The sequence below is a fragment of the Corylus avellana genome, chromosome ca2, assembly GCF_901000735.1.
Source record: "Corylus avellana chromosome ca2, CavTom2PMs-1.0".
Lineage (NCBI taxonomy): Eukaryota > Viridiplantae > Streptophyta > Magnoliopsida > Fagales > Betulaceae > Corylus > Corylus avellana.
Window position 1 is genome coordinate 45,853,961 of NC_081542.1, and position 14,017 is coordinate 45,867,977.

The 14,017-nt window shown below is 37.6% G+C and overlaps 1 protein-coding gene and 1 pseudogene across 1 annotated transcript; both read left to right on the forward strand.

Annotated features, from left to right (window-relative positions):
- Positions 1–107: 107 nt before the first annotated feature.
- LOC132169991 (G-type lectin S-receptor-like serine/threonine-protein kinase At1g11410) lies at positions 108–4,723 on the forward strand (annotated as a pseudogene).
- A 7,841-nt stretch (positions 4,724–12,564) lies between these two features.
- On the forward strand, positions 12,565–13,923 carry LOC132169992 (G-type lectin S-receptor-like serine/threonine-protein kinase RKS1). Its single transcript, XM_059580920.1, has one exon. The coding sequence runs from the start codon at positions 12,565–12,567 to the stop codon at positions 13,921–13,923; it is 1,359 nt and encodes a 452-aa protein (XP_059436903.1).
- Positions 13,924–14,017: the final 94 nt, after the last annotated feature.

A 14,017-nucleotide genomic window follows, 5' to 3' on the forward strand; every position in this document is an offset into this window, starting at 1 on the left:
TTAATTACCCCTATTCAAGTTCAGTTTGATCATTAATCTTAGCCCAATCCGACCGACACACAGCAATCTTGTTGGTCAACCTATAATCTTCATCAGAAAAAACCACCATGAATCCAGCTAAAGAATTAATATTGACTACATCGTTGCTTCTTTCCCTACTAGTTTTCCGATTTTGCATTTCCCTTGACACCATTTCCCCGAACCAGCCCATTAAAGACGGTGACATCCTAGTTTCGAAAGGAAAAACCTTCGCACTTGGGTTTTTCAGCCCGAGAAACTATGGCCGCCGCTACGTCGGAATATGGTATAACAAAGTTCCTCAACAAACCGTTGTGTGGGTGGCAAACAGAGACATCCCTTTCAATGACACCTCCGGAGTCCTCTCCATCAACAGCCATGGAAACCTCGTCCTTAACAGTCAAAACCGAAGCACCTCAATTTGGTCTACAAACGCTTCAATCTTAACCACAAACAATTCTATGGCTCAGCTCTTAGATTCTGGGAATCTTGTTTTGGTCCTACGAGACAGCCAAAGGGTTACATGGTAGAGTTTCGACTATCCCACCAATACTATCATTCCGTTGATGAAACTTAGGCTGGACCGGCGGACCGGGTTCAACCGATACCTAACATCTTGGGAGTCCAAAGATGACCCGGGAACCGGAAGCTGCTCATTTGAGATTGACCCAATTGGGTACCCACAATTGTTCCTAAACAAGGGTCGAACTCCATCGTGGCGGGGTAGACCATGGACCGGCCAAAGATTTAGCGATGTACCTGAAATAAATCAAAGTTTTTTTCTCAAAGGCATTTACGTGAATAATCAAGATGAGGTCACAATTATGAATAATGTAACTGACCCTAGAGTTTTTACTAGAATGGTGTTGAATGAATCAGGAATCGTTGATCGGTACACGTGGCTCGAGGCTAGATGATTCGTGTCATGGTCTGCTCCGAAAGAGTCATGCGATATGTGCAAACAGTGCGGTCCAAATAGTTACTGCAACCCATACAATCCAGACAAGTTCCAATGCACATGCTTACCTGGGTTTGAAGCCAATTCGACCAATGATTGGTACTTGAGAGACGGGTCGAGCGGGTGTGTGAGGAGGCAAGGAGTATCCACGTGCTGCAGTGGAGAAGGGTTTGTGAAGTTGACACGTGTGAAGGTATCGGATACTTCAATAGCACGTGCGGACATGAATTTGAGTTTGGAGAGTGTAGGTAGGAGTGCTTGAGGAATTGTTCTTGTACGGCTTACACCAGTGCAGACGAGACAAGGGGAGGGATTGGGTGCTTGGCTTGGCACGGGGATTTGGTGGACACTAGAGTCTACTCCAGTGCAGGACAAGAATTATATATACGTGTGGATGCTGTTGTGCTAGGTAATTTTCCATTTTTATAACTCTTTCTTTATCACTATTTTTTGAATTGGAAAATGTTATCTGAATGTCTATCATATATTTTATCTTACTTGAATTCTAGCCCATCAGCAACAAGTGGATTTTTGTAAGATTTTATAAACTTGCATTAATGTATTCCTTATTTTTTTTTTCTGTACTTATATGTCACACATGCCCCATCTGATCTTGATATAATGAAGACAGTTTCATGCATTCCCCTTAGGATGAGGATCATGTTATTAGATTTTCTCAATTTTATTAAAATTCAAATAACTTAAGAAAGCGGGACTATAGAGTTCACCTGCTCTAAACAATTTAAGATGCAAGATTCACTTGTTCTGAACAGTTTGGCTTGCAATCTCATCTATTAGGCTGTTTGAATTTATGTAAAATTCAAAGAGCCTAATAATAGGAGATGCCAATCATTCTCTTAAACCCATATTCCTTTCTTCCTCTCCCTTTTTTCTTGCAATTTTCATCAATATTTACTTGTTATGTTCAATTACCCTCTTCGATTTGTAATGTCAATACAAATAATGTTTATGTTAAATTACCATTTATACTAAAAGTTTATAGGAATAAAAAAAAAATGTAAATTTAAGTATTTAATTAATATTGGACACACTCCTCATGTGTGAGTTCAAACTCTCTTGTACTGAAAACAATTGCTTTGATAGCATGTTAAATCACAATTTATCTTAAAAAGCTGGGTTAAATTCACTTTACCCTCCTAGAGTTTCAGGAATTTTTCAATTCGAACTTCAATGTTTAAAAATTGGCAATGTATCGCCCTAATATTTCAAAAAATTTCAATTCAGACATTCTGTTATTAATTTCCATCAAATTGGACAGAAATCTATGAAATTACGTAATTACCCTCAATTTTTTTTTAAAAAAAAATTTTTTGTCCAATTAGACAGAAATTAGTAACGTATGGTTTGAATTGAAAATTTTTGAAACATTAGGGGGGGGCACATTGAAGTTCGAATTAAAAAACTCCTGAAATTTCAGGGGGTAAAGTGAATTTAACCCAAAAAAACTTAAACCGATAAAAAAATGTAAATTTAATAATATTTTAACAGTTTCTTTCTTTTCTTTTCTTTTCATTTTAGCTCAATATTCAAAGAAAAAAGGCCTTATTAGGAGCAAGAAGATATTGGCAGTTCTTATAGTTTCTGTTGCTGTAATGTTGCTTCTTTTGGTCTCCATTGGATATTGGCAGGTAATGAAGAACAAAAGAGGTAAGTAAACTATTTTTACTATTTTATTTGAACCAGTTTTTATTTCTTTATTTCTAAGCCTGGTAATTAATGAATGCTGTCAAGGTGACTTTATGTTGTAAACCAATAATCATATATTAAAAAATAATTAGTTTGGTAACTGAGGAGGCAAGAAAGAAAGTCAGAGTTTTTACTGCCATAATCAATCAATTACCAAAAGAACTATAAACCCAACTCATCTCATCCTACCAATGATAAAAATGGAAAATTATAAGGTAGAATTCTGCAGTTTGTTCTGTTCCTCTGTTTCATTATTTTCTTTTTGTGTTGGAATTCATAATTGCAAAAAAATTGCCTCCTGAAATATTTGTAACCACGTTTGATGATAGGAAGAGGAAGCAGGGAAAGCAAAAATATGTTTAGTCTTACCTCAAGTTCAACATACCTTCAAGAATCTCCAAGTAGTATAAGGGAGCTCGATGAGAGTACAAGAAGTTCAAATTTACCATTCTTTGATCTAAGTATCATAGCTGCAGCCACAGATAATTTCTCTGACGCTAACAAGCTTGGAGAAGGAGGTTTGGGCTCAGTTTATAAGGTACTACTCTCCCTGAAAGAGTTTTGAAATTTGCATAATTTCAATTCATGGGCTTTAATGCGCCATATGTTTATCCTTGATGTTTCTGTGCATCATGATTAAATGAAATTTGTACTTTGATTTCAGGGTCTGCTAGATAATCAGAAGGGAATTCCAGTAAAAAGACTTTCAAAGTATTCCGGACAAGGAGTAGAAGAACTCAAAAATGAAGTTACAATAATTGCTAAACTCCAACACAGGAACCTTGTGAGGATTTTAGGTTATTGCATTCATCGAGAAGAGAAGAGAAGATGTTAATCTATGAGTACTTGCCAAACAAAAGCTTGGACTTTTTCATTTTTCGTATGTCTACTTTTCACATAAACTTCTTGTAAAATGGTCTCCCATTACAAACATAAGCATATATTCTAAGTTCCTATCTCTTCATTCAGATGAAACAAAAAGGTCATTGATAGATTGGGGAAGACGCTTCGAAATTATTTGTGGGGTTGCTCGAGGGCTCTTATATCTTCATCAAGACTCAAGATTAAGAATTATTCATAGAGACTTAAAGGCTAGCGATGTTCTACTTGACAATGCATTAAATCCAAAAATTGCAGATTTTGGTATGGCTAGAATCATTGGAGGAGACCAAATTGAAGCAAATAAAAATCTTGTTGTTGGAACATAGTAAGTGTGTTACAAAATAAAGATATGTTATAGACTTCATGTTATTAGGTGACTTCCATTCTTATATGTCTTAAAAGTGCAAATTCAAAGGGTTTAAAAAGACTTTGTAATTCTTTTTTCTATTGTGTTTGTAGAAAGTTTATGCGCTACATTAATGCCCAAACATAGAGCTATCCTTGATAATTTTCATTTTGTTAATGCAGTGGTTATATGTCACCGGAGTATGCAATGCAGGGGCTATTTTCAGTGAAGTCTGATGTATATAACTTTGGGGTTTTGTTGCTAGAGATCATTACTGGCAAAAAGAATAGTGCTTATTATAATGATGGTCCCTCCTCAAATTTGATTGGGCATGTAAGAACACATGCAAATAATGGCTTGTCAAATTAGTGTAATATTGTTTTAACCTAATATGATGATTACTTTGCTTGTAGGTTTGGGACCTATGGAGAGAAGATAAAGCCATGGAAATGGTTGATTCATCACTGGGTGAGCAATATGCTAATGAAATTTCGAGATGTATTTAAATTAGGCTTTTGTTCGTGCAAGAACATGCAACAGATAAGCCGACCATGTTAGCAGTTGTTTTCATGTTGGGTAGTGACACAACTCTTTCTTATCCAAAACAACCGGCATTTATCTTGAAGAGCACTTACAATAGTAGAGATAGATCAACTAGTGAAGGAGCTAATTCTGTAAATGAAGTAACAATTACTATGATTAATGCTCGCTAACCATATATAGGCTGTTAGGTTCAGTGCACTAATATGTTATTACAGCATATGATTAACTTCCTGTAATTCTACTGTACATTGATATTTTTCTTGTATGAATATAGAATAATATAAGATCATTACCAAGAGAACTTGAACTTCAAAACTAGTTCAAAACAAGATTAACAATAAGGGTGGAGGAACAACATAGAAAACATTGGGTCTTAAAAATCCTGCGAGGTCTGAGAACACGGTTACTGTCCAAAGTCTGTTGTCTTGGGTGAGAAGGACTTGCCTTTGTGGTTGCCAGCCAAGAATAAGCTTTTCTCTTGTAAAGACACTTGGGAGGCCATTCGTAGGAGGCATGCTTTGTTTTTATGGCTTACTATTAAGGATAGCCTAACTACATGAAATGGGGTGTTTCGGGTGACTTCGAAGTGTTTGTTTTGTCGGAATTTCATACAAACAAGGGATCATCTCTTTTTTGTGTGGTCCTAGTAAAGAGGCTTTGGCGTTCTCATGCCATGCAAAGTGTCTGCAGAAACATATTTCTACTAATTGGGACTCCATCGTTAGGCAGGGTTTGAAGTTTTGGAGGAGAAAAAGACTCTCTTTGCAAGCCTGCATGAGGTGCTTGTGGTGTCATTTTTTTTGCTTTTCTTTTGTATTGTGGCGAAAGTTTGCTTAATTTTTGTTTGGTTTTGGCTTTGCTCAGAAGATTGAGGATTGTTGTGTTTGTTGGGTATGGTTGTATATGCCCTTGATTTTCAGTAGTTTGTCCTACTGGATTAGTGAATTGTAATGGATAAAAAATTCATTCATACGAAAAAGGAAATGGGTCATAAAATGTAAAAATAAGGGTCAAGTACATTCCTACGGTTAGGAAATTAATCCTATTTCGCAAGACTCGTGAGATGCGAAAAATAAGAAGTATGCAACATAACAAAGATAAGGCAATCAAATCACATATGACCCCAAGATTTAAGTGGTTCGGCTTAACAAGCCTACCGCCACTAGCGGAGACGATCTAGAGAAAATTCACTATTAAAAGATAGAGTACAAAAATAGTAGAGAGAATCACTCAGATCCCAAAGGCCCAATACACCCAAATCTCACTATCACATGAGAGATTATTCTCAAAATAGAATATAAAAGACAGATGTATAAACTCTTATTTTGCTGGAACAGATAGCGGCTGATTTCTATTTTCTTCTCTCACTCTGCAGCACTTTTTCTTCTAATCACTTGTTTTTGGCTCCCCCAAAAACACCAAGAAGAAAAACACCTTGTACGGCACTCCCTTGTACCTCCTATCTCACCTTTTCTCTACACGTTTTTGGCACACCAAAACACAAGCAAATATTACCCTTTTTGTTCTACACTTTGCCGTAGAGCACCATGCCATTATATATAGGGCAAAGACTCCAACTCCAAGTTGGAATAGTACTCCTAATACAAGTTGTAAAGCAAAGCACCAAACTGTGTAAGAGTTCCACCTTGACTTGAATCCCATCAAGTCTACCAAAACGTATCTCCTCCAGATTTCTCCGCCTCAACCCCTAAGGGCAATTACACTCCATAAGTGTCACTCAAGTCCAAGTGCCTCTTGAACTTGAGCATAGGACCTGGTTTAGACATAACACCATGTTGTCCTACTAGTCCTAAACACCATGTTGTCCTACCAGTCCTATTGACCATATAGCTTTCTCTGATGACTCTTTCTTTCTGTAGACCCATTTTCATCGTTTAGCATTTTTCCCTTGGGCAATTTTGCTAATTCCCAAACTTTACCTCTCCATACTAACTCCACCTCTTTTGGCATACCATCCTGAACAGAAGATGGATCTCCACTACTAGCTGTCAGAGCAAAAGAAACCATATCCTCAGAGCCATACCTCTTTGTTGCTTTTCAATCACGTTTCTCTTTGCCTCTTGTTAAAGAATAAGACTCTTCTCGGTGCTGTAAGTCTCTTGAAGATTCTCTATCATCACATTCATTCGTGAGTGAACACTGTTCATCAAACTCCACCTCTACAAATTGTTTCTTTTTCTGCACTATACTTTCAAAAAGATCATCTAAGTTAACAAACTTAGACTTTTTCGGTTCCTGCTTTGTAACTTCAGGTTCTACACTTGACCCATCCTTATACATAGCACACTCATTAAAAGTCACATTCCGACTTCTAATGATCTTTCGATTTTGATCACCCAAAATCAATAACCGAAGACCTCACGTCCATATCCAATGAAGAAACATTGTCTAGATTTAGCATCTAGCTTACTTCGACTATCAGACTCATCATGGACATACGAAGCACAATCAAAAACTTTCAAATGTGAAAGATTTACCTTTTTTCCACTCCAGACTTCTTCTGGTAGTCTATGGCTTAAGGAAACAGAAGGTCCCTATTTATCAGGTGTGCAGCAGTGTTCGCTGCATAAACCCAGAAAGTCTTTGGTAACCCAGCATGCAATCTCATACTCCTAGCACGCTCATTGAGAGTCTTGTTCATGCACTCAGCCACGTCATTTTGCTGCGGCATCCCCGGGATAGTTTTCTTCATTTTAATCCCATTCATTGCGCAAAACTATTAAAACCCCCTATCTTCGTATTCTCCTCCATTGTCTGATCTTAAACACTTGAGCTTAAAGCTGGTTTCAGTCTCAACCATAGCCTTCCATTTTAAAAGTCTAAAATACATCAGATTTACTTTTTAAGAAATAAACCCATACCTTCCTACTTGAGTCATCAATAAATGTGACGTAATACCGCCAGCCTCCAAGAGATGCCACTGGTGTGGGACCCCACAAATCCGTGTGTACTACCTCCAGCTTTCTAAGCTTATATGCTTTGTCAACTTTCACGAAACTCACCTTCTTTTGCTTCTCTAGGATGCAGCCTTCACACAAATCAAACTCAATTGACTTCAACTCCAATACTTTCCCCTTTGACATAAGTACCTTCATCCATTTCTTGCTCATGTGCCCAAGCCTTAGGTACCATAGTTTTGAGTCAGCACAAGCATCAGCAACCGTAACTTTATCCTTGTTGTTCGTGGTCATATAGAGAGTACCCGTCTTATGACCACGAGCCAAAATCCTGGCTCCCTTACTGACCTTCCACTTTCCACCGTGAAAATGAATTGAATACCCTTCTTCATCAAGTTGTCTTACTGAAATCATGTTCTTCTTCAGCTCTAGGACATGCCTAACCTTCCGTAACTTCCATATCGAGTCACTATGAACTCTAATGCAAACATCACCCATGCCCACAATATCCAGTGCCGATCCATCAGGCAAATACACCTTCCCGAAATATCCACCAACATAGTTCTCGAGAATTTCACGGATCACTGTCGTATGGAAAGATACTCCTGAGTCTAAGACTCAAGAATCAAGGGGACTGTCAACAGCGAGAAGTAAGGCATCATATACTTCTTGTATCACTACGTTTGCATAATCATTCTTAGTTTCCTTTTGTAGTTCTCTGCAATTCTTCTTGTAGTGGCCAGTCTTGCCACAGTTCTAACACTCAAGTTGTTGTCCGAATCTAGATTTGCTTCTCCATTTTTTGGAATTTTATTTTCCTTGACCAGAGTTTCTGTCTTGTCCTCTGTCCCGATTCTCGAGGTTTAAAGCAGCACCCGAACAAAAGGCTTCACCCGCATCTTTTCTGCGAACCTCTTCACTGAGAATCAAATCCCTGACGTCTTCATAGCTTAGTTTACTTTTCCCTGCAGAGTTACTCACAGCCATCCTCACGGCTTCCCAGCTATTTGGCAAAAACACCATGACGATCAACGCACGAACCTCATCATCAAAATCAATTTCCATCGAGATAATTGATTTGTGATAGTGTTGAACTCATTGACATGTTATGCCACCAAAGCCCCTTCTGCCATCTTTAGGTTGAACAATTTCTTCATCAAATGCACCTTGTTGTTAGCCAACGGTTTTTCATACGTACTTGATAAAGCTGCCATTAGACTTGCTATTGTCTTCTCCTTTACAACGTTGTGTGCAATTGATTTTGACAATAATAACCTGATAACTGCCAGGTTATTACGACCAAGAAGAGTCCACTCGCTATCATACATATCGTTGGGTTGTTTTCCCAAAAGGGGTTGATAGAAGTCATTTCCATAAAAGATATCTTCAATCTGCACCTTCCAGTACCCAAAATCTGTGTCGTTGAATTTTTCAATTCCTATCTTTCCTTCTTCTACTGTCATCGATCCCACTCGAACCAAAAGCTCTGATACCAGTTGTTAGGAAATTAATCATATTTTCCAAGACCTGTGAGATGCGAAAAAGAAGAAGTATGCAGAATAACAAAGATAAGGCAATCAAATCACACACGACAACAAGATTTAAATGGTTCGGCTTAACAAGCCTACATCCACTGGTGAAGACGACCCAGAGAAAATCCACTTTCAAAAGATAGAATACAAAAATAGTAGAGAGAAAATCACTCAGATCCCAAAGCCCCAATACACTCAAATCTCACTATCACACAAGAGAAATTATTCTCAAAATAGAATACAAAAGACAGATGTATAAACTCTTCTTTTGCTAGAACAGATGGCGGCTGATCTCTATTTTTTTCTCTCACTCTGCAGCACATTTTCTTCTAATCACTTGTTTTTGGCTCCCCCAAAAACACCAAGAAGAAAAACACCTTGTGCGACACTCCATTGTACCTCCTATCTCACCTTTTCTCCACACGTTTTTGGCACACCAAAACACAAGCAAATATTACTCTTTTTGCTCTACACTTTGCCACACAGCACCATGCCATTATATATTGGGCAAAGACTCCAACTCCAAGTCAGAATAGTACTCCTAATACAAGTCGTAAAGCAAAACACCAAACAGTTGTAAAAGTAGTTGGGCCCACTCTAAATTCAGGTCACACTCAACATCTACCTCCAAATTACCATCATACTTATAATGAGAATAACTTTAAGTAGGTCGTGGTGTAAATTGGTACTTTGTACATTTCAACAGAAAGGAGAAAAAATACTTCATACATAAAATACTCATTGATAAAACTACCCAAACCACCATCTAAGTTGGTTTTTGAGACTAACGTGTTGAGGGCTCGGAGGGTGAATGATGGGTGTTGAGTTAGAACGAATGCAAAAGTTGATGGGATTAATTTGAATTAAAGATACAGTATGTTCATCTCTATTATATTTGATATATTTACTTGATGTATGAAATTTCCATCGAAGAAAAGAAGATTTTACACTGCATCCAAATACAACAGGCTCTTATTTACAATCCCCTGTCAAACTTTGAATTTGGTGATCACTCTAATTCGAAGTTTGAATTCAAAAGCTCCTCTTCATTAAAATCATTTGCAATTTGAAAGAAAAAAAAAATGTGTTCCTAGCTAAGTAGAATGATTAAAATAACCTTGAATAGTCATTTGAATTTCCAATAGACCCATAAAGATCTCACGGATAATTGATAGAACGCATGGAATGCGTTAAGTAAAATAAAGCACAAACATGAAATGTACAACACATAAATACATCAAGATCATTGTGCTTTTTTTTTTTCTCTTTTGGAGGACTATTTATGGTTTAACGGAAATCATTATTATTGTTAAATTACAATTTGTCCAAAAAACATAAACATATAGAAATAAATAAATTTAACTATTTAATCAAATATTTTAACACTCTCCTTCATTTATGCGCTCAAATTCTATTTTAATAGGAGATGTCTAACACATGAAATACTTAATTAAAATGGAGATGACTATGAAACCATGTTAAATCAACACTTATTTCAAAACTTTAATAAAAAATATATAAATTTAATCATTTAATTCATATAATAACACTTATCATATATATATACCCTTAAACTACCACCCACTTTGGAAACCTCCGTCAATTTTTGCCGTTAAAAATCTTAAAAAGACAAAATTACCCTTCAATTTTCTTTCTATTAAAAAAAATTGAAAAAAAAGTTTACAAGGTGGCCCGACCATGGGTTACCTTGTGATTGTCTAACTTTTAACGTTTAAAATCTAATAGAGAGGTCCAAAATGAAACAAATTGAAAGTTCATGAGTCCAAAGTGAGAAGTTTTAAAGTTTAAAGGGGGCATGTCAAAAGGAATGATAGTTCAAGAGTCCAAAGTAAAGTTTTGCTATATATATAGGGCCGACCCAATGTATTTGGAGGCCTTAGGCAAAATTGTGAAATGGAGCCTTTATTTTTTTAATATTTAAATATTAATTAAATAATATTTATTTTAATATTATTTTTTTGTTTGAACTTAAAATTACTATTTTGCCTTAACTCTTTATTCTTTATACTTAAATTAAACGACATGACTCAAGGCGCGGCAAAACGTGAATGCACAAGGCCATTTTATGTTTTTGCTATTTTGTTTTAATCATCGTAATAATACATGATCGTCAGATTGTTTTGTGACTTTGTCAACAAACTTATGCCATCAGATTATTCTATGTTTTGCACACTTTTCAATAAACAAAGCCATTTTAGTTATAAATTTGTTGTGTTGTACAACCAAGAGCCAAGAAACCGTTATCATTGTTTAGCAAGTGCTTGTGCTGTAAAGGACCTAGATATTATAAACAAATAATATTATCTTTTAAAAAACATGTTGTGAGCCTTGTGGCCATTGTGTTGTGTAGAAAACATGTTAGGGCCTCCATATTATAAAAAAATATATATATATATTATTTTTTTAAAGCATATTAAAGGTTTCAAGAAAGCATGTTGATGACTTCAATATTGTAAACAAATAATAATATATTTTTAAAGCATGTTGAAGGACTCAAAAAAAAATATGTTGAGGGCCTTAAATTTTTATACAAATTTTTTTGGCCTTATTAAAAAATTATTTGGGCCTTAAGACTTGATTTGAAAAAGGAATTATGAAACATGACGTTTCTTGAACTCTGGGAGACTTGGAGAGGGTTCAGAAAAACGGCAGAAGCCAGAAGGTCCGGCCCTTGTATGTATTTGAACTGTGGTGTCCAAGAAAACATGATTAAAGACTTTTTTTTTTTTTTTTTTTTTTTTAATGAGAAATGCTAGAATGCAATATTTAGCCCACATTTTGCCTATAAACATCCTATGTGGCAACGGGCCCATCCCCCAATTTTTATATTTTTATTTCTCCCTACCCCACCACACCTGCATGCTTATCTTCCTTTCTCCCTCTCTCTCTCTCTCCCTCTCAAACGCTCCTTCTCTCAGACCCTTCCAGAAGCCCTCTCCTTCCCTTGCCCATGTCTCCCTCTCTCCTGTCTCTCTCACTCCGGCGAAGGATCCGCTCACCGGATTTGGTTGATTCGCTCCCAGCACGACGGTGGTATTGCTCCGGCGGGGTTCTGCTCAGATGACACCGGCGGGATTTTGTCAGATTTTTTGTTTTTGTTTTTTTTTTTTTTTTCATGTTTCTATAACATATTTGTTTTCCTGGGTTTAAATTTGTTTGAGCCTTATTAAAAATTTATTTTTGGCCTTATTAAAAAAAAATTTGGGCCTTAATAAAATTTTTTTTGAGACCTTAAATTTTGGGGCCCTAAGTTCCTAACGCCGGCCTAACTCGCATAGCTGTATGTATCATCAAATTAGAAAGCTCGTTCAGCTTCATTTTCTCACTATATTGAGGTTTTTTTTTCGGTACACTATAGTGAGGTTCATTGTACATAACAGTGGCGCAGCCTTTGGAATAATGAACAGGTTCAATGCTATGGCTCAACTCATTTCTCCTTTTTAAACTACTTTTCTAATATTTAATATTAAAAAAGTTGTTTCAAAAATAAAGAGAACGCATTGTACCTTTTTGACTTTGACCAAAACAAAAGCAGTCAAAAAGAACACCTTCCAAGTTGAGCTTCAGTCTCTTTAGTTGATTTCGATCCGTCTTTAACAACCCCCCACCCAGAAAAAAGGGTGAAAAGAAAAACCCACCATGAATCCTGCTAAAGAGTTATTGAATACGTCGTTGCTTCTCTCCCTACTCGTTTTCCGATTTTGCATTTCCCTTGACACCATTTCCCCGAACCAGCCCCTTAAAGACGGTGACATCCTGGTTTCCAAAGGAGAAACTTTTGCACTTGGGTTTTTCAGCCCCGGAAACTCTAGCCGCCGCTACATCGGAATATGGTATCACAATCACAAAGTTCCTCAACAAACCGTCGTGTGGGTAGCAAACAGAGACAGCCCTCTCAGTGACACCTCCGGAGTCCTCTCCATCAACGGCCATGGAAACCTCGTCCTTAAGAGCAAAAACCGAAGCACCCCTATCTGGTCTACAAACGCTTCAGTCTCATCCACAAACAATTCTATGGCTCAGCTCTTGGATTCTGGAAATCTTGTTTTGGTTCTACCAGACAACCAAAGGGTCACGTGGCAGAGCTTCGACTATCCCACCAATACTCTGCTTGCATCCATGAAACTCGGCCTAGACAGGCGAACAGGGTTGAACCGTTCTCTAACATCTTGGAAGTCCGAAGATGACCCGGGAACCGGTACCTGCTCATATGGGATTAACCCAAATGGGTACCCACAATTGTTCTTGTACAAGGGTGGAACTCCCTTGTGGCGGGGCGGATCTTGGACCGGCCGAAGATGGAGCGGTGCACCCAACACGCTACCTAATTTAACCAATCTTAGTTTTGTGGACAATCAAGATGAGGTCACTGCCATGTACGGCGCCACTGATCCCACAGTTTTCACAAGAGTTGTGTTGGATGAATCAGGAACCCTTCACCGGCTCACATGGAACGGTAATAAATGGGTCGAATTTTGGTCCTTCCCGGGAGAATGTGATACGTACAGAGAGTGCGGTCCAAGTAGTAACTGCAATCCATATGAACCCGACAATTTCCGGTGCACATGCTTACCCGGACTCGAACCCAACTCAACCCGTGATTGGAACATGAGAGTTGGGTCGGGCGGGTGCTCGAGGAAGCAAGGAGCATCCATGTGCCGAAACGGTGAAGGGTTTGTGAAGCTGGTACGTGTGAAGGTGCCAGATACTTCTGTGGCACGTGTGGACATGAGTTTGAGTTTGAAGGAATGTGAGCAAGAGTGCTTGAGGAACTGTTCTTGTACGGCATACAGCAGTGCAGATGAGACAAGGGGAGGGATTGGGTGCTTGTCATGGCACGGGGACTTGGTGGACATCAGAACATTTGCCAATGCAGGACAAGATTTGTATATACGTGTGGACGCAGTTGTACTAGGTATTCTTCTTTACTATGTTTTTTTATTTGGAAGATGTTATTTTAGAAAACAGTTATGTGCAATTACCTTCTCAGATTTATGACGTCATTATTAAAAATATTTCTATTTTTGGTTGTCAGCTCAATATGCAAAGAAAAATGGTGTTATGCAGAGCAAGAGCATGGTGGCGATTCTTG